The following is a 20981-nucleotide window of genomic DNA, read 5'->3' as shown; positions in this document are numbered from 1 at the left end:
ATATGAGTTGATGGTTAATTTGATTGATTGATTTGATGGTTAAATTCAAAATAAGGAATTTTAGTTATCAATGAATGGTAATTTCAATATCTCTTTTTCATTGTAGCAAATTCATAAATAACTGTATTTGTTTATGAATTGCTGCAATGCAAACAATATGAATTGCCTAGCATTCATAAGAAGCTTATAAAGTTGTTCACTTTGAGTGATGTGTGTGTGGTGTGAATTGAAGCAAATTCTTCAAATGAACATTCATCCTGTGTAATAGTTGTAGAAGTCAGAGGCATTCCGTTTGTGTGCTTCTACAAGCCAACTGGTCTGCAGGATCTGGTGCTAACAGAATCAGTGGTATATAAAGTAGAAGTTATTATATCTTAACAAAGCAAACATGGATTTAAAATAGCTTGTCTGCCATGTTTATATCAGCATATTTGACAAAATTAACAAGATCATCAAGAACTGCCTTTGCAAACTTTGGTCTAAATGGTTCTCAAGCTATTCATGCCATGGTAACACATTAGAAATAATAGACTGCAATTATTTATAAGGAATTCACTTTGTCAAGAGATTGTGTCCACAGAATATAGCTCAAATGACATTTGTGTCAAAGAACATTAATTGGCTCAGATAACTTAGAAATTCCTGGCTGGATCTAAGGATTTAAATGATGTCATCAGAATTCAGTCTCATGGTACAGTGTTCATGTGTGGCTTCATTCTTAACACCCTCTCTCCTCTCAGAGGGGCAAGAGGGCTGCCGACAGCTTCAAGCTCATAACCTAGTTAGCAACCTCATTGGAAAGAAAGCATGCCTCTTTGGCAGCCGTTCCAATGTAATCAGAATTAAGCCTCATTGGCTCCGACTGGTTTGACTTTAATCACTTGCCATGTCCAGGACCAATCACTGTGGCCAGAGAGATGTGATATTGGGATAAGCCTCTTCTGGACTGGGATATGGAGTGGGGTGATTCCTTGAGGGAAAATGATTTTGATACCGGAAGCAGGATAAATAGATACAGGGTGGTAAAAACTTATAAATATCTGACAAATGATTCCTTTTATTTTTTATTTTTTAATTTTTTTTACTTTTTGTTAAAAATTTTTAAATATTTATTATTGAGAGACAGAGAGACACAGAGTGTGAGCAGGGGGGGCATAGAGAAAGGGGGAGACATAGAATCTGAAGTAGGCTCCAGGCTCTGAGCTGTCAGCACAGAGCCCAACACAGGGCTTGAACTCACAAACTGCGAGATCATGACCTGAGCCAAAGTCAGTAGCTTAACCAGCTGAGCCACCCAGGCGCCCCATGATTCCTTTTTTTAAAAAAAGAAAGCATAAGTGGTTTAGTGATTTAGCTACCTATCCAATCATTCAACAAATATTTATTGACTCCATGTTAGGCATTATTTTAGGCATATACGCCAGTGATGAGGATAATGGTCAGGGTCTCTTATCTCATGGGACTTGCTCTCTGGTGAAGAAGGCAGACATAGAAATGTAGTTACACAAATTATTTACTCCACATGTGAAAAGTGAAATTGCTATGAGACTTCAGGAAAGGCTTTCTAGAGGCAGTGATGTTTCAACTGACCCCTATAGGATGAGTCTAAGTTAGCATGGGAAAGGGGGTGGGGCAGAAGAAGAGAGTTCCAGAGATTTATCTCTAAATAATCTTGTAGTTTGATCAGGGGAAACAGGGCAGCCTGAGAACCTAGACAGAAGGGACCAGAGTGTACCAGTAGGGTTAATGGACTTGGAAGGAGAGGCTGGGCATTCCAGAGATAAGAACTATGCATTTTACCATGTTATCTGAGGGTATCTGTAATAGTGTCTCATAATTCAGATCCATACATGGATCAGGACACTTTCTGAAAGAAGATCTAGCTAAAGCTCAGAGTCTCAATTTTAATATACCTTTTCAAAAAAATTATATTGCTTTTTTTTTGGTTCTTCAAATGAGAAGGGGCTTGAAAATATGTCCTTGGTTGCTTGGTGGAGAAATTTAAAATGTTTACTTCTGTCCATTAAAGTTCTGCAAGTAAATTTTCATTGTTAATACACCAAGTTGACAATAATTGTATCTCAACTTGATACCTAAAATAAATCACAATGTCAAGATATCAGCTCTATAAATCTTGGATTAGGTGACATAAATGGATAATCCAGGTTAATTTCAGACATCTGAGGAGTGCTCTAATTTAACTTTTACTAGTCCTGGGCATTGTTTGTATTGTGCTTCATTTTTCGATTTTATCTTCAAATTTTAAACAATGTTCTATTTTTGCAGTGGAAAATTCATTAGACATGAATTAGGTTTTCTCCCCTTCTACCATCTACACTCAGCAAATGAGGATGTCTGCTTTTTTTTTTTAAATGTTTATTTATGTTTTTGAGAGAGAGAGAGAGACAGAGTGTGAGTGGGGGAGGGGCAGAGAGAGAGGGAGACACAGAATCTGAAGCAGGCTCCAGGCTCTGAGCTGTCAGCACAGAGCCCAATGTGGGGCTCGAACTCACGGACCGTGAGATCATGACCTGAGCTGAAGTTGGATGTTGAACCAACAGCCACCCAGTTGCCTTGAGGATGTCTGCTTCTGAGAAGGGTAGACTGGGTAGTGCAGGTCTGTCCTCCTGCTGAGGACATCTAGGAAACCTGGAAAGATTATAAACAAAAGCCTTCTTCAGGGCACTAGAAGGTGACAAGGTAGTGAAGAATTATCAGGCCAGCTCTAGGGGGTACAGGTACCCAGGGAAGTGAGCCTCAAACTTAGAACCCCTGAGAGCACATGCAAATTCCAAGGAAGAAGCTGAGAGACTAAGAGTTGGGACAGTCTTTGTGGACTAAGGCAACAGGGATTGGTGACTAGGTCCTGCCAAGTTTGGAGACTCCAGGTGAATTCCTGTTGGGGTTTGGACCTCAAAAGGCTGCCTCAAAGGAATAGGGATGAACCGGAAGTTGGCCCATGAAGCCACTTGAATTGAAAAAACAAGCCATAGAGTGGGCAAAGAAATCTACAAAAATATGGAACTGACAAAGTGTTTGCATCCAGAATATTTGAAGGACTTCTACAAATCAGAAATAAAAGACAACCCAACTGAAAAAGTCAAGAGATTTGAACACTTCACACAACATTACATAAAAGGGGACATCCAAATGGGCAGTCAACATATGTGAACCTACTCAATCTCATTAGTTATCAGGGAAATGCAAATTAATAGGACAGTGAGCTATGATGATACACCATTGGTTAGCTAAAATTTAGGTTGCTAATAACAAGTGTTAGCAAATTTGGATGGCAACCAGATCTCTCATACACTACTGGTGGGAGCATAGATAGGTACAATGACTTTGGAAAACTGTTTAGCATTATCTACCATAGTTTCAGATACTCTTATCCTACAACCCAGCACTTCCATTCCAAGATATATGGTCTGCTTGGCCTTGTGTGCAGAAAGACATTTATAAGACTGTTCATAACTGTCTTATTCATGTAACCTCAAGCTGGAAACAACTCAAATGTTAACCAGTAGTAGAATGGATTCATAAATAATAGTATATTTCAAATAGTGAACTATTAAACTTAAATGAAAAGAGATTACAGCTATATGCAATGAAATAGGTACATAGAGGAGAACAGAGGAAGCCAGACACAGAAGACTGCCTACTGTATGATTCCATTGTTTCAAATATTAGAAACTGGGTAAAACTATAGTGTTTAGGGATCCATGCTTAGGTAATAAAAGAAAATCGAGGAAGTGATTTCTACAAAAGTGAAGATAGTGATTGCCTTTAGTAGGGAGAAAGGGCTTAGTGATTGAGAAGGGATGTGAGGGTCCTTCTGGGGGTGCTGACAGTGTTCTGTTTCTTTACCTGTGTGATCATAACATGGATGTTCATGTGGTAAATTAATTGAGCTGTAATGGATATAACTTTTCTGTATGTATGTAAACTTTCACAGTAAAATTTTTTTTTTCAACGTTTCTTTATTTTTGGGACAGAGAGAGACAGAGCATGAACGGGGGAGGGGCAGAGAGAGGGGGAGACACAGAATCGGAAACAGGCTCCAGGCTCTGAGCCATCAGCCCAGAGCCTGACGCGGGGCCCGAACTCACGGACCGCGAGATCGTGACCTGGCTGAAGTCGGACGCTTAACCGACTGTGCCACCCAGGTGCCCCAAGGGCACATCTATTTTTAATTTTTTGAGGAACCTCCACACTGTTTTCCAGAGCGGCTGCACCAGTTTGCATTTCCACCAACAGTGCAAGAGGGTTCCCATTTCTCCACATCCTCACCAGCATCTATAGTCTCCTGATTTGTTCATTTTGGCCAGTCTGACTGGCGTGAGGTGATATCTGAGTGTGGTTTTGATTTGTATTTCCCTGATGAGGAGAGACGTTGAGCATCTTTTCATGTGCCTGTTGGCCATCTGGATGTCTTCTTTAGAGAAGTGTCTATTCATGTTTTCTGCCCATTTCTTCACTGGATTATTTGTTTTTCGGGTGTGGAGTTTCGTGAGCTCTTTATAGATTTTGGATACTAGCCCTTTGTCCGATATGTCATTTGCAAATATCTTTTCCCATTCCGTGGGTTGCCTTTTAGTTTTGTTGATTGTTTCCTTTGCTGTGCAGAAGCTTTTTATCTTCATGAGGTCCCAAGAGTTCATTTTTGCTTTTAATTCCCTTGCCTTAGGGGATGTGTCAAGTAAGAAATCAGAGAGGTCTTTTCCTGCTTTCTCCTCTAGGGTTTTGATGGTTTCCTGTCTGACATTCAGGTCCTTTATCCATTTTGAGTTTGTTTTTGTGAATGGTGTAAGAAAGGGGTCCAGTTTCATTCTTCTGCATGTTGCTGTCCAGTTCTCCCAGCACCATTTGTTAAAGAGACTGTCTTTTTTCCATTGGATATTCTTTCCTGGTTTGTCAAAGATGAGTTGGCCATACGTTTGTGGGACTAGTTCTGGTGTTTCTATTCTATTCCATCGGTCTATGTGTCTGTTTTTGTGCCAATACCATGCTGTCTTGATGATTACAGCTTTGTAGTAGAGGCTAAAGTCTGGGATTGTGATGCCTCCTGCTTTGGTCTTCTTCAAGATTACTTTGGCTATTCGGGGCCTTTTGTGGTTCCATATGAATTTTAGGATTGCTTGTTCTAGCTTTGAGAAGAATGCTGGTGCAATTTTGATTGGGATTGCATTGAATGTGTAGATAGCCTTGGTTAGTATTGACATTTTAACAATATTTATTCTTCCAACCCACAAGCACGGAATGTTTTTCCATTTCTTATATCTTCGTCAATTTCCTTCCTAAGCTTTCTATAGTTTTCAGCATATAGATCTTGTACATCTTTGGTTAGATTTATTCCTAGGTATTTTATGCTTCTTGGTGCAGTTGTGAATGGGATCAGTTTCTTTATTTGTATTTCTGTGGCTTCATTATTAGTGTATAAGAATGCAACTGATTTCAGTACTTTGATTTTGTATCCTGTGACTTTGCTGAATTCATGTATCGGTTCTAGCAGCCTTTTGGTGGAGTCTATCGGGTTTTCCATGTATAATATCATGTCATCTGCAAAAAGCGAAAGCTTGACCTCATCTTTGCCAATTTTGATGCGTTTGATTTCCTTTTGTTGTCTGATTGCTGATGCTAGCACTTCCAGCACTATGTTAAACAGCAGCGGTGAGAGTGGACATCCCTGTCGTGTTCCTGATCTCAGGGGGAAAGCTCTCAGTTTTTCCCCATTGAGGATGATATTAGCTGTGGGCTTTTCATAAAAGGCTTTTATGATGTTTAAGTATGTTCCTTCTATCCCGACTTTCTCGAGGGTTTTTTTTTTTTTTAATTTTTTTTTTTCAACGTTTATTTATTTTTGGGACAGAGAGAGACAGAGCATGAACGGGGGAGGGGCAGAGAGAGAGGGAGACACAGAATCAGAAACAGGCTCCAGGCTCTGAGCCATCAGCCCAGAGCCTGACGTGGGGCACGAACTCACGGACCGCGAGATCGTGACCTGGCTGAAGTCGGACACTTAACCGACTGCGCCACCCAGGCGCCCCTCGAGGGTTTTTATTAAGAAAGGATGCTGAATTCTGTCAAATGTTTTTTCTGCATCGATTGACAGGATCATATGGTTCTTATCTTTTCTTTTATTAATGTGATGTATCACGTTGATTGATTTGTGAATGTTGAGCCAGCCCTGCAGCCCAGGAATGAATCCCACTTGATCATGGTGAATAATTCTTTTTATAATTGATTTCAATTTGATAGTATCTTATTGAGAATTTTTGCATCCATATTCATCAGGGATATTGGCCTGTAGTTCTTCTTTTTTTTTAATTTTTTTTTTAACGTTTATTTATTTTTGAGACAGAGAGAGACAGATAATGAACAGGGGAGGAGCAGAGAGAGAGGGAGACACAGAATCTGAAACAGGCTCCAGGCTCTGAGATGTCAGCACAGAGCCCGACGCGGGGCTCGAACTCACAGACAGTGAGATCATGACCTGAGCCGAAGTCGGATGCTTAACTGACCAAGCCACCCAGGCGCCCCTGTAGTTCTCTTTTTTTACTGGGTCTCTGTCTGGTTTAGGAATCAAAGTAATACTGGCTTCATAGAATGAGTCTGGAAGTTTTCCTTCCCTTTCTATTTTTTGGAATAGCTTGAGAAGGATAGGTATTATCTCTGCTTTAAATGTCTGGTAGAATTCCCCTGGGAAGCCATCTGGTCCTGGACTCTTATTTGTTGGGAGATTTTTGATAACTGATTCAATTTCTTCGCTGGTTATGGGTCTTCAAGCTTTCTATTTCCTTCTGTTTGAGTTTTGGAAGTGTGTGGGTGTTTAGGAATTTGTCCATTTCTTCCAGATTGTCCAGTGTGTTGGCATATAATTTTTCATAGTATTCTCTGATCACTGCTTGTATTTCTGAGGGATTGGTTGTAATAATGCCATTTTCATTCATGATTTTATCTATTTGGGTCATCTCCCTTTTCTTTTTGAGAAGCCTGGCTAGAGGTTTATCAATTTTGTTTATTTTTTCAAAAAAACAACTCTTGGTTTCTTTGATCTGCTCTACAGTTTTTTAGATTCTATATTGTTTATTTCTGCTCTTATCTTTATTATTTCTCTTCTGCTGGGTTTGGGGTGTCTTCGCTGTTCTGCTTCTATTTCCTTTAGGTGTGGTGTTAGAATTTGTGTTTGGGATTTTTCTTGTTTCTTGAGATAGGCCTGGATTGCAATGTATTTTCCTCTCAGGTCTGCCTTCGCTGTATCCCAAAGCATTTGGATTGTTGTATTTTCATTTTCGCTTGTTTCCATATATTTTTAAATTTCTTCTCTAATTGCCTGGTTGACCCATTCATTCTTTAGTAGGGTGTTCTTTAACCTCCATGCTTTTGGAGGTTTTCCAGACTTTTTCCTGTGGTTGATTTCAAGCTTCATAGCATTGTGGTCCAAAAGTATGCATGGTATGATCTCAATTCTTATATACTTATGAAGGGCTGTTTTGTGACTCAGTATGTGATCTATCTTGGAGAATGTTCCATGTGCACCTGAGAAGAAAGTATATTCTGTTGCTTTGGGATGCAGAGTTCTAAATATATCTGTCAAATCCATCTGATCCAATGTATCATTCAGGGCCTTTGTTTCTTTATTGACCGTGTGTCTAGATGATCTATCCATTTCTGTAAGTGGAGTGTTAAAGTCCCCTGCAATTACCACATTCTTATCAATAAGGTTGCTTATGTTTGTGATTAATTGTTTTATATATTTGTGGGCTCCTGTATTCGGTGCATAAACATTTATAATTATTAGCTCTTCCTGATGGATAGACCCTGTGATTATTATATACTGCCCTTCTTCATCTCTTGTTACAGCCTTTAATTTAAAGTCTAGTTTGTCTGATATAAGTATGGCTACTCCAGCTTTCTTTTGACTTCCAGTGGCATAATAAATAGTTCTCCATCCCCTCACTCTCAATCTGAAGATGTCCTCAGGTCTAAAATGAGTCTCTTGTAGGCAGCAAATAGATGGGTCTTGTTTTTTTATCCATTATGATACCCTATGTCTTTTGGTTGGAGCATTTAGTTCATTTACATTCAGTGTTATTATATAAAGATATGGGTTTAGAGTCATTGTGGTGTCCGTAGGTTTCATGCTTGTAGCAATGTCTCTGGTAGAGATGTCTTTGTCTCACAGGATCCCCCTTAGGATCTCTTGTAGGGCTTGTAGTGGTGACGAATTCCTTCAGTTTTTGTTTGTTTGGGAAAACCTTTATCTCTCCTTCTATTCTAAATGACAGACTTGCTGGATAAAGGATTCTCGGCTGCATATTTTTTCTGTTCATCACATTGAAGATCTCCTGCCATTCCTTTCTGGCCTGCCAAGTTTCAGTAGAGAGATCGGTCACAAGTCTTAGAGGTCTCCCTTTATATGTTAGAGCACGTTTATCTCTAGCTGCTTTCAGAATTTTCTCTTTATCCTTGCATTTTGCCAGTTTCACTATGATATGTCGTGCAGAAGATCGATTCAAGTTACGTCTGAAGGGAGTTCTCTGTGCCTCTTGGATTTCAATGCCTTTTTCCTTCACCTGATCCGGGAAGTTCTCAGCTATTATTTCTTCAAGTACACCTTCAGCACCTTTCCCTCTCTCTTCCTCCTCTGGAATACCAATTATGTGTAGATTATTTCTCTTTAGTGCATCACTTATTTCTCTAATTTTTCCCTCATACTCCTGGATTTTTTTCTCTCTCTTTTTCTCAGCTTCTTCATTTTCCATAATTTTATCTTCTAGTTCACCTATTCTCTCCTCTGCCTCTTCAATACGAGCCATAGTTGTCTCCAATTTATTTTGCAACTCATTGATAGCATTTTTTAGTTCCTCCTGGCTGTTCCTTAGTCCCTTGATCTCTGTAGCAAGAGATTCTCTGCTGTTCTTTATACTGTTTTCAAGCCCAGCGATTAATTTTATGACTATTATTCTAAATTCACTTTCTGTTATATTGTTTAAATCCTTTTTGATGAGTTCATTAGCTGTTGTTATTTCCTGGAGATTCTTTTGAGGGGAATTCTTCTGTTTCGTCATTTTGGATAGTCCGTGGAGTGGTGCAGAACTGCAGGGAACCTCCCCTGTGCTGTCTTGAATAACTTGCGTTGGTGGGTGGGGCCACAGTCAGACCTGATATCTGCCCCCAGCCCACCGCTGGGGCCACAGTCAGACTGGTGTGTGCCTTCTCTTCCCCTCTCCTAGGGGCAGGATTCACTGTGGGGTGGGGTGGTCCATCTGGGCTACTTGCACACTGCCAGGCTTGTGGTGCTGGGGATCTGGCGTATTAGCTGGGGTCCATCGGCAAGGTGAACAGGGGTGGGAGGGGCAGGCTCAGTTCACTTTTCCCTGGGAGATCCCCTTCAGGAGGGGCCCTGTGGCACCGGGAGGGAGTCAGACCCACGGAGGGATGGATCCACAGAAGCACAGCGTTGGGTGTTTGCACGGTGCAAGCAAGTTCCCTGACAGGAACTGGTTCCCTTTGTGGTTTCGGCTGGGGGATGGGCGAGGGAGATGGCACTGGGAGCATCTTTGTTCCCTGCCAAGCTGTGCTCTGTCTTCCAGGGCTCAACAACTCTCCCTCCTGTTGTCCTCCAGCCCTCCTGCTTTCCGAGCAGATCTGTTAACTTATAACGTTCCAGATATTAAGTCCCGCTTGCTGTCCGAAAACACTCCCTCCGGCCCCTCCGCTTTTGCAAGCCAGACTCGGGCCCTCTGCTTGGCTGGCGGGCTGCCCCTCCACCCCGGGTCCCTCCCGCTAGTCTGTGCAGTGCGCACTGCCTCTCTGCCCTTCGTACCCTCTTCCGTGGGCCTCTCGTCTATGCTTGGCTCCGGAGAATCCGTTCTGCTAGTCTTCTGGTGATTTTCTGGGTATTTAGGCAGGTGTGGTGGAATCTACGTGATCCACAGGATGCGGTGAGCCCAGCATCCTCCTATGCCGCCATCTTCCCCAAAGTTCATTTAAAAAAAATAAAAAATTATTATTGGTGCAAACTGAAGATTTGGTGTATATGCCTAGTTGGTGCAGTAAATGCCCTAATAAAAGTGTTATCCAGACCTCCTTAGTTAAAAAGGTCTTTGGTTCATGGCCCCTTTTATCATATTTTTGATCAGAGGATGGTCTTTTAAAGCAGGGTGTTGGGGCATCTGGGTGGCTCAGTCAGGTAAGCATCTGACTCTTGATTTCTGCTCAGGTCATGATCTCAGACTTGTGAGATCTAGCCCCACATTAGGTTCTGTTCTGACCGTGGAATCTGCTCAAGATTCTCTCGCTCTCCGTCTCTGTCCCTCTCATGCACTCTCTCTCTAAATAAATAAATAAATAAATAAACTTAAAAAAATTAAAAAGCACAGCATTAAGGTGACTGATGGATTACATGAGTCAAGGCATTCCAGGGACATGAATGCATTTGGCCTATTTGTATGGATTCAGTTTTGTGTTAGATATTGGAGCAGCAGGTTAGCTGATTGTCATTTTTAATAACACCCCTGAATATCGACTCTGTCTAATTTACTGGTCAATGGTTCATTAGAAATTCATAGGCATGCATTAAATACAAGGCAGTATGCATTACAGTCTCTACCTCAAGGAGTCTATGGTCTATTAAGATCAGAATAAGCACACACATAACTATAAAGTAAAAAGTTTTAGGTGTCATAAAAGAGAGAAAAAGTAAGATACTGGAAGGTCAGAGATGTTGAACAGTCACTTCCAGCTGGTAAGATCAGAAACAAATTGCTTTGATAAGGAAATGACATTTGAATCAGGAAGGGATCTGTGCAGAGGTAAAGAAAGGATGTTGCAGACAGAAGGAGCAGTGTGAGCACATTTTTAGGGAAAAATATCTTAACCCTTGTTGTTAAGGAACTGCAACAGCATGATCCAAATACTGCAGGCCTGAATTGTAATCATGGTATTAGTGGTCAAAACAGGAAGAAAATGAAAGAAGAAAATGGCCAAGATTTTTAAAGCACTTAAGAAATCAGTTATAGAAAGAAATTAGTTTTAATAAAAAAATACCCGAGTCATCAGGTTTTAACAAGGTAACTGCTTTGTGTTTTGGTTTGATAGAAATCATTGTATTTCCGTTCTGTTGAAATAGAATGGTCATTTCAAGTTACAGCATAGCTTATGAATACATCTTTCCATGTCTGGGGTAAATCCTCCAGCAGAACATATTTATGCGTCAAAGAATAGGCACAATTTTTAAAGGTTGCCAAAATGAAGTTAGCTGTAGGGTACAAATGCCCACCTTTATAACATCTTCATCAACAATGAGTTTTGCCTGTCTCTCTTTCTTTTTCTTAAAAAACTTTTAAAACAAATTTTATTTTGAAATAACTATAGATTCACAGGAAGTTGCAAAGGAAGCACGGAGAGGTCTCATATATCCTTGACCTCCTATTTCCCTCATGGTAACATCTTATATAACTAGAGCATAATATCACAATCAAAAATTTGTCCTTGGTACAGTGTGTGTGTATAGTTCCATGTCAATATATTGCATGTGTAAATATATATAACTTCCACCACAATCAAATTACAGAAATCCCTTTGTTAGGTTCAGTAATAGCACTAGAAATTGAATGCATAACTTGTAAGAAGTAAAAAACTTCCTATTAGCAAATTTTCTTATTCACTCCAACTCTATAAGCCTTAAGATTTTTGCCTATCATCTTATTTCTTCTGTGTGTGTCTATTTTATCACCACAGACATCCCCCCGCCACCACCATCTGTAACCTGTGGCAGCCACTAATTTGTCCTTCGTCTCTGTAATTTTGTCATTTGAGAATATCATATAATGGAATCACACAGTATGCAACCTGTTGGGATTATCATCTTTTTCATTTTCTTTTTGTCCCTGAGATCCATCCAGGTTGTTATCAATCATTTGTTCTTTTTTATTGCTGCACCAAGTACCACTCTTTGTTTCATCATGCCCTGCTGAGGGACATTTAGGTGTGAAAGCTCTTATGAATAATCATGCACAGGATTTTGTATGTATTAATATTTTAATTATGAAAATTTAAAAACATACACAAAAGTGGAGAGAATGCTATAATCTTCGATGTTTGTCAGTATTCTCCCATTCTTATTTCTTCTGTCCTTCTCCCTCACATACCCACGCACCCATACCTGCATTCCTACCCCCACACAGTTTTTTTCCTGGAGTATTTAAAAAATATTTTTTCATGTTTATTTATTTTTGAGAAAGAGAGAGAGAAACAGAACACAAGCGGGGAGAGACAGAGAGAGAGAGGGAGACACGGAATCTGAAGCGGTCTCCAGGCTCTGAGCGGACAGCACAGAGCCCGATTTGGGGCTCAAAGACACAGACTGTGAGATCATGACCTGAGCCAAAGTCACTCGCTTAACCAACTGAGCCACCCAGGCACCCCTCTTGGAGTATTTTAAAGTAAATTTCAGACATAATTTCCCTTTACCCATAAATGATACATATCTCTAACAGATAAGAATATTCTTTTTAAAAAATCACATCCACGGTACCATTATCCTACAAAAAATCCAGTAATTACTTTATATCATCTTTTATTCACGTATTTGAATCATCATCCAAACGAGATGTACCTTTGCATTTGGTTGGTTTAAGATTCTTCTAATTTATAACTGCCCCCCACCCACAACTCTCTGATGCCATTTATTGGTTGAATAAAGGTCATTTTCCTATAATATTTCCCACATTCTGCACTTAGCTTAATTGTATTCCTCCAGAATATACTTGTTCCTCCATTCCCCGTGTCTCCTACAACCTGGCTGGTAGGTCTAGAGGTGTAGATTTTTGTTAACAGTTCTGCATAGCTGGTGCTGTGTGGTACATCATGTCAGGAGGCACATAATATGCCTGGTTTTCACTCATTTGGTGTTGAGATTGATTCAGAGGGCTCAGGTGTTGTTAGCCTGATTGAGCCATTATAGAGTTCTTCAGAAACATCTTTCCTAATGGTTTTAGCATTGATGATCTTTCATTTCATTAGGGACTGCATAATGGTCATTTTTTTTTCTGTTACTTCTGAGTTTATTAGCTGGAATTGTTCTATGAAGAATCATTTTCCTTCCTCAATCATTTGGTTAACTTGCAGTGCAATTTGAACAAAAAAAGTGCACGACAAATGATTGATTCTTTCCTTTTATTATTTCCAAAATAATTTTGTGCCTTAGCAACTTCCAAAGGTGACCAATGAGTTTTTGTTTTTTTTTAGTATCATTTGAACTTAGATTTTTAGAGACTTATCCATTGAAGACTTTTAAAAAAACATATTCAAATTGTCTTATCTTTGGTGAATGGGAACTCCTTCAAATTACTCTGGGTCCTTTAGACACAACCCCAGTTGCCTTTGATAATGTCCTTGTTCTATGGTAAAATAGAATGTTCCAAGTTCATCATAAACATTTTATGCCTCAGACCTCAAATTACCCATGTCTCCAAGGAGCAGTGGTTCCTTTTAGTGGGGTATTTAGAGACCACAGTATGTCCTTGGACTCTTATTGCTTACCGGGCCTTAATTGTTTCTGAGCTCTTTCATTATGCATATTATTTAATTTTTTTTAAGTTTATTCATTTATTTTGAGAGAGAGAGAGAGAGAGAGAGAGAGAGAGAGAGAAACAGAGAGAGAGAATAAAGAGAGAATCCCAAGCAGGCTCCATGCTATCAGCATTCAGCCTGATGTGGGGCTTGATCCCACAAACCATGAGACCATGACCTAAGCCGAGATCAAGAGTGGGACAATTAACCAACTGAGTCATCCAGGCATCCCAGTAGTCAGGCTATTTAAAAGGAGAAAATAATCATGAACTTACAATTCTTTTCAATTTAAATGTAAGATTATAGGATTTCTTAATATAAGAACTTTGGTTTTATTTTTTATGAAGCTGAAATGCTTTTGTTCTTAACAAAATTGATTTAATTACATGTTTTAAAAATATTATTACTGGGGTGCCTGGCTGGTTCAGTCAGTAGAGCATGCAACTCTTGATCTTGGGGTTGTTAGTTCAAGCCTCATTTTGGGGCTAGAGCCAAAGAAAAATATTATTACTAATATTGTGACTAACACTAAGACTACAATGAAGATAGTCTAGTCAAAACACTGTATTTTAAGGTCAGTTGGAATAATTGTTTTCTCTTTGTGGTTATGACACCAACTTGATGTACAGCAAGGTTCATTCCTTTTGCTGGTTTTCAGTTTTTAAGAATTGCTTTTTAAAATGTTTTTAAGTGTATTTTTAACAACTTTATTGAGATTAAACTCACATACCATACAATTTACCCTTAAGGCATATATAGAACTCAGTAGTTTTTGGTATATTCACAAATATGTGCAATCATCACCACAGTCAATTTTAGAACATTTTCATCATCTCAATAAGATATCCCATCCCTTTTAGCTATCACCCTGCCATTCCTTCATTTCTTGTAGCCCTAGGCAACTGCGAATTTACTCTTTCTCTCTAGAGATTTCCCTGTTTTGGACACTTCATGTGCATAGACTCATACAATATGTGGTCTTTTATAAACTGGCTTATTTTACTGAACATAAAGTTTCTGAGGTTCTCCCATGTCTCTCTGATCCAAGGGGGCACTTCAGCCTCACCTCTGGGCTCTGGGATTTTCACAAAGGTATCTTGAGTATGGATAGTTTCTAGTTGTTTTTTTTTTTATGAAGTTGGCACCTATTGCACCATGTTGGTGACATCACTTCTAATATTACTTTGTGTTGTAATAATTATGTGCATTACAGTTAATTTTTTGTGTTTGTCTTTCTATGTTTAGTATGTCTTCTTTGCTTTTTCTAAAATTTCTTTTGGTATTTAGGAAGGTTTACTTTTAGGTTTAGTTTTTTTGGTGTGTATAAAACCCATATAATGCTTACATTAGTAATTTATTGCTCTGTAACAAATTACCCCCAACCAAAGCCATGAATATTAGTTTTCTCACATTTTCTATGGGTCAGGCATCTAGCTGTGGCTTATTAGCTGGTGCTTCCTCCTCAGTGTCTGTCTTGCATCTCAAATCAAGCTGTTGGCTGGGCCTGTAGTCATTCCAACGCAAAAATGGAGATGGCAAATCCACCTTCAAGCTCATTCACATGGTTGTTGGCAGGCCTTGGAAGATCCCCTTCCAAGTTCACTCATGTCATTGCTGGCAGGCTTGGTCCCTCACCGCATGGGCTTCTCTATAGGCTTTCTGAGTGTTCGTACAATGTGGCAGCTGATGATCTTACAGGGACCCAGATAGTACCCAAGATGGAACCAAGTCTCTTTATGACTAATCTCAGAAAGTGACACACATTGCTTGTGCTGCATTATATTTGTTAGAATACCAAAGGATAGTCTGCACTCAGGGACAGGGCATTACACAAACACATGAGTGCTTGGAAACAGGTATCATTGACTGCCATTGTACAGGCTTTCTACCATAATTCCTTAAGCTCCTTTATTTTTTAAACTTTTTTAACGTTTATTTTTTGAGAGACAGAGACAGAGTATGAGCGGGGAAGGGGCAGAGAAGGAGGGAGTCACAATTCCAAAACAGGCTCCAGGCTCTGAACTGTCAGCACAGGTCCCGATGTGAGGCTCCAACTCACAAACCGCGAGATCATGACTTGAACCGAAGTGAGTCGCTCAACCCACTGAGTCACCCAGTCGCCCCCCTAAGCTCCTTTATTCTCTCTGGTTAAAAAGTTTGACTCCTACCTATTACTTACACAATTGTTAATGATCTTAGTCAACTTTTGATTTTATTTCTATTTTTTACTTTTAAAATTGTATTCTTTCTCCTTTGTCAGAAAATATGTTTGAATTCTATTTTCTCCTTGTGTCTCCAACTTCATCATTAAAATTAGCTCTACAGTTAAATACATGAAATGTTCATTGTCAGTTCTTTTGCTGAGGTTCCTGGTCACTTTTTGGTTGGCTGAAGCCCATCCTCTGGTAGATTCCTAAGGAAGGGAACTTGTTTACAATTTTCCCTGAAATTTGGAATGTTCAAAACTCCTTTCCTGTAGCTTTGATAACTGCAGGAGAGCTTGGATGTATATAAACTCCTTGGCTCACACTTTTTAAAGTTTTTGGAAAATGTTGCTCTTCTCTTTTCTCATTTCATAGGTTGCAAAAGCATAGTTGAAAAATCAAGGTCCAATGACATCTAATTCTCTTGCCCTTGTAAGTTACTTTATCTTTTTGTCTGGAGGATATGAGGCCTTTTAAAAATTCTGTAAAGTCTAATAGTTCTGTTATGGTGTGACTCAGAGTTGTACCACCTGGGTGGCTCAGTCTACTGAGCGCCTGACTCTTGATTTTGGCTCAGGTCATGATCTCACCGTTTTGTGAGTTCTGTACCTGCGCGGGCTCTGTGCTGACAGCGTGGAGCCTGCTTGGGGTTCTCTGTCTTTCTCTGCCCCTCTCCCGCTCCAACTCTGTTTGTCTCTCTCAAAATAAATAAATAAGCTTAAAAAAACCCGAACATATATGACTCAGAGTTGACCATTCTGGGTCTGTCTTCCTGAGTAACTACCAGTCCTTTTTCATTATGTTTTCTTTTATTTCTGGAAATTTTTCTTGGATGATAGTTTTTTTTTTTTAAAACGTTTATTTATTTTTGAGACAGAGAGACAGAGCATGAACAGGGGAGGGGCAGAGAGAGAGGGAGACACAGAATCTGAAACAGGCTCCAGGCTCTGAGCTGTCAGCACAGAGCCCGACACGGGGCTTGAATTCATGGACCGTGAGATCATGACCTGAGCCGAAGTCGGACGCTTAACCGACCGAGCCACCCAGGCACACCTGGATGATAGTTTTAAATATTAGTTCCACTTCAGTAATTTTTCTTCTTCATGGGCACCAGTTATAGTGTGTTGGATCTTCTTTTTTTTTTAATTTTAAAAAAATGTTTTATTCAATTTTGAGAGACAGAGAGATACAGAGCGCTAACAGGGGAGGGGCAGAGACAGAGGGAGACACGGAATCTGAAGCAGGCTCCAGGGTCTGAGCCATCAGCATAGAGCCCGATGCAGGGCTCGAACCCACTAACTGTGAGATCATGACCTGAGCCGAAAAAGTTGGACACTTAATGGACTGAGCCATCCAGGTGCCTCAGATCTACTTTTGGACTGTCTACTATTTCAACCATTTATTCTCTGATTTTTTTTTTCCTTTTCTAAAATTTCATGTTCATTTCCTTGGTTGTTTTGCTGCTTTAGTTTAGTGTCCCTTATTAAAATTTTCACTCAGATTTATTTTTCTTTATGTACCTCTTTCTTCACTTGTTTTTTCCTGGTAATGACTTCGTGTCTTGTGAGGTTTGTAATGATTTTTATGGTTTTTTATTTGACATGGTATCAAGCATTGTTAGGTGTTTTATTTATTTATTTATTCCCTTTGGCACAGGGTTGGATAAACTAGTGTGCTATATTACTGAAAGTAGAAATCCCCATGTAGTTATAAATAGGCCCCCACAGTTGCAAGTATCCTCCTACAAGGCATAAGGAAGAATTTGTGGAGGGCAGATGTCTTAGCTCTTTGATTTGGGATGGGGGGGGGTGGCTGTTTAATAACTTATTTATGACTAAAAACTTCAAAAATTCTCCAGAAACTTCCTCATCCTTATCTCATCTCCTACTGGGTTTTTAGTCTCTGCCCAGCTGTGAAGGCCTGAAGCCTTATGTTTTTTTCTGTTTGGAGGGTGTCATGAGAGAGAATTGTCAAATAAGCCTATAAAGTAGCAAGCTATGAAGTGTATTTATTGAGCAGTGTTTACTTTTTTTTGTCTTGGAGGATAAAAGTACCAAAATGTAGGAACTGCTTATATTTCCACATCTTGCCTGAGCTCACTCCAGAATCACTTGGTTTGTCTAAAAGGAACCCTAGATTTTGGAACGAGGCCAACTCTGGACTAAGTACATGGAACAGATTCCTTTAGTTAAGGCATTTGTTACAAGAATTCAATGTGTTTTTGAATATTGGTCTTTTCTAAAACTTTTGTATTTGAAAAAGCTTTAAATAAATTGTGACCTGTATTCAGGAATTAGCTGTTATTTTCTCTAAAACTTTTTTATTTTCACTCCTAGGTGAATGAAAGAAAGAACTAAAGATGGCGGGTAGAAGACTCGAAGAGTCCATGGGGGCTGTTCAGATGGGGTTAGTCAGAATGCTGAAAGGGTTCCAAAGCAAGGTTTTGCCACCCTTAAATCCAAAGTTGGTTACAAAAGAAGAAGTAAATCGAATGGTAATGTATCTGAGACTTTCTGTGTAACATACCTAATGCAGCCTCCTCAGGGGGACGACAGCTGCTACTTGGCAGTCTCAGAAATCACATGGAGAAGTACGGACTGATGAGATCCATTTAGATAACATGGTAGCTTGGGGCAGAGCACAGGCACCACTCAGAGCCAGGAGAGTTTTTGAAACCACGTACCTCAAGGTAGAGGCTTGAATTGCTTCAGTTAATCAGTTGAAGTAAGACTATGCAATCAAATTATTATGGTTTTCTAAATGTTAGGTTGAACCCTGTGAGACTGTGTAGTTCAAAACAATCAGATATCAGAATTTCACAGGGTTTAACTTAAATAATTTATTATGTGTTGATTGGCAAGAGTTATTTCTGTTTGCATATTTGTAGAACATAGAGTATCAAAGTAATGACTATATGATATCAAAGAAAAATACATTTTCCCTGTCCTTTAAAATAAAAAATATTTCTGTTTTTAATGAGTTACAATAATTTGATGAGAACTGAATTATAAACTCATGCTATAGAGAATATCAACAATAATGTGTAGGGTTTGAGATGGTATTCACCATATTTAAAAAACTAGTCTCAAGTTATGTTCTGATTGAAAAAATAAAACCTATCATCAATCACTTTTGTGGTGGTTATAGTTTTGTATTTAAAGTAACTCCTGACATTTGCTTTTAAGATTTTATTATTTTTATTTAAACCGCAACACAGCTGAAATTTCCTAACATTTTAGTATTCTAATCTGGGTTCCAGTCAAAAAGAACCTCAAAAATGAAGTCGGAAGCTGTATTAGAAATATGCCTTCATTTAAATGGATTCAATCACAGAAATTAATTTTGTATGCATTTTGAAGAGCAGTGATTTTAACCCAAGGTGAAATCAATCAACTAAATTATATAACCTCTGAATGTTTTAAAAAGTCTTGGTATATGCTCAAGCATGATGTTGTCAGTGATCATCATCCCCCCTTGCATATAAAGTAAGCCCTGGAACATTCCAGAACAACAATAAGTAGATAATGGTGTTTGGTCCTGGGTAACTAAACCTTGTTGGGTTATTTAAATGATTTTTATTTAAATAATAAGTTACATCCCCCCCCCCCCCATAATATTAGAAAGTGTTAAAGCATTTTGTGTTCCTGTTTGCGTGTGTGACTATGACTGGCTGCTGGTTCTGGTGATGGATGGGCTTCAAGCTCTTTTAAAACAAGGTCTAAATGCGCTCTTGTGATTTCTAAAGAGTTCAAACTCATTCCTAAGCTGTGCAGTCACACTTCCTAGATCCTCCTCATTTCACAAGATTCCTCTTTAACCTGATACAGCAGGATAGTGAAAACACCCACAGGCTTTGTTTGTTTGTTGTAACTGGAGTTGAGAAATAGAAGCATTTCAAATTCCTTAGTTCTGAAGACCAGAAGTGATTTTGGAAGCAGGGTTGTATGTTCAGATGCTCCTTATGAACATAAATGTTAAGCTCTTTGGACATGTTCCTGTGCAATTTCTTGACTCCCCTCCCTCCTCCCAGTTTCTTTTGTGTGATTTCTTCAAAATGACAAGGAAACAGCAACCACATGTCATTTCAAATTACTGTGCAAAGAGCTTAAAAGTCCACAGGTACTTCTCTTGTATTATTTAGTTAATTTAAATATTTTATAAGGGAACTTAGTGGCATTCCAGAATTATCCTGAAAGTTGCAAACACAAATTATTCATTACTGGCGCTCATGAAAATACTTTTTCAGTATAACCATTTATGAATCTTCAGCTGTTTTGTTTTAAATTCTAGCTGACACCCTCGGAGTTCCTGAAGGAAATGTCCCTCACCACAGAGCAGAGACTGGCTAATACACGTTTGATGTGCCGACCACAGATCATTGAACTTTTAGATATGGGGGAAACAACACATCAAAAGGTAGCTGCTTTCTGTCATAGTTACCTATGCAGCAGGTCCTGGAATAATGTGAACATTCTAGAACAACAGTAACTAATAGCTATCATTTCTGGGATAAATCCTTATTAGGTTTGTGTATTCATTCATTCATTCATTCATTCATTCATTCATTCAGAGAGTGCAAGCGGAGGAGGGGCAGAGGGAGAGGAAGAGAGAATCCCAAGCAGGCTCCATGTCCAGCATGGAACCTGATGTGGGGCTCAATTTCATGACCCTGAGATCATGACTTGAGCCAAAATCAAGAGTCACATGCTCAACTCATTAAGCCGTCCAGGCACTCCTGTGTTATATGTTCTTTTTCTACCTCTGTTGATCTTGATATCTATGATTTGATATGGAGAGAATTACAATTAATAAGTACAAATAACTTTTGAGGAGTCACATTTCTTTCCTAGCTACTTCTGGACACCGTTATTTATAGATTAGTAGTTCCAAGGATTCCAGTACCAAATCCAATTAAGTCATCTTAACACAACAGCAAATCCCTTCTTACCTGAGCTGTCATCACTAGAAAGGAAGAAGGTGGAATTGTTTATTAAAGGAGACATTTGTTGTCTCTCCCGGCTCACTTCCAATAGCAAATGTATCCTTTTAGTCTCTAAGGGACAGTTATTTTAACCTGTTTCTGTATTTTAATGTAAACTGTATGTTCTAGGCTTTAGGAGCATATGATTATAAGATAAGGTCTTATTTCCTACTTTTAAGTTAATTTCTTGAATTATATGCTTTACTTTTTATGTACAG

The 20981-nt window shown here is 39.1% G+C and overlaps 1 protein-coding gene across 5 annotated transcripts in view; it reads left to right on the top strand.

The window, feature by feature from the left end:
• Positions 1-20981, top strand: part of HYDIN (HYDIN axonemal central pair apparatus protein) — a 429838-nt gene that overhangs the window by 68912 nt on the left and 339945 nt on the right. For 4 of the 5 annotated variants that reach the window (XM_047836101.1, XM_047836099.1, XM_047836098.1 and 1 more), the window contains 2 exons: positions 18119-18276; positions 20073-20198. In XM_047836101.1, the coding sequence (XP_047692057.1) occupies positions 18142-18276; positions 20073-20198 (261 nt within the window). In that variant the 5' untranslated portion in view covers positions 18119-18141. Of the gene's footprint in view, positions 1-18118; positions 18277-20072; positions 20199-20981 lie in introns of those variants that run through there. The other variant, XM_047836102.1, reaches the window with a different exon arrangement.

This window comes from Prionailurus viverrinus, chromosome E2 (assembly GCF_022837055.1).
Source record: "Prionailurus viverrinus isolate Anna chromosome E2, UM_Priviv_1.0, whole genome shotgun sequence".
NCBI lineage: Eukaryota > Metazoa > Chordata > Mammalia > Carnivora > Felidae > Prionailurus > Prionailurus viverrinus.
The sequence above is the reverse complement of the archived record's forward strand: the minus strand, read 5'-3'. Positions and strand labels throughout refer to the sequence as shown.